The 300-nt window shown below is 63.3% G+C and overlaps 1 protein-coding gene across 1 annotated transcript in view; it reads left to right on the top strand.

Annotated features, from left to right (window-relative positions):
* FOXS1 (forkhead box S1) overlaps positions 1–300 on the top strand; it is a gene marked incomplete at its 5' end in the record, with an annotated part of 3,407 nt that continues 3,107 nt past the window's right edge. Inside the window, one exon of the mRNA XM_009893543.1 lies at positions 1–267. Coding sequence (XP_009891845.1) covers positions 1–267 — 267 coding nt within the window. The remainder of the gene's footprint in view (positions 268–300) is intronic.

Consider the following 300-nt stretch of genomic DNA (forward strand, 5'->3'; position numbering starts at 1 on the left):
GCGCCCGAGAGGCCCATCACACTCAGCGGCATCTACCGCTACATCATGGGCCGCTTCACCTTCTACCGCGAGAACAAGCAGGGCTGGCAGAACAGCATCCGCCACAACCTCTCCCTTAACGAGTGCTTCATCAAGGTGCCCCGCGACGACAAGAAGCCGGGCAAGGGCAACTACTGGACGCTTGACCCCGACTGCTACAACATGTTCGAGAACGGCAGCTTCTTGCGACGGCGACGGCGCTTCACCAGGAAGAGGGGCCTCCGGGATGCACCGGGCACTGAGGGGGATGAGGGGCGCGGG

The sequence above is a fragment of the Charadrius vociferus genome, unplaced genomic scaffold (genome assembly GCF_000708025.1).
Source record: "Charadrius vociferus isolate BGI_N301 unplaced genomic scaffold, ASM70802v2 scaffold259, whole genome shotgun sequence".
Lineage (NCBI taxonomy): Eukaryota > Metazoa > Chordata > Aves > Charadriiformes > Charadriidae > Charadrius > Charadrius vociferus.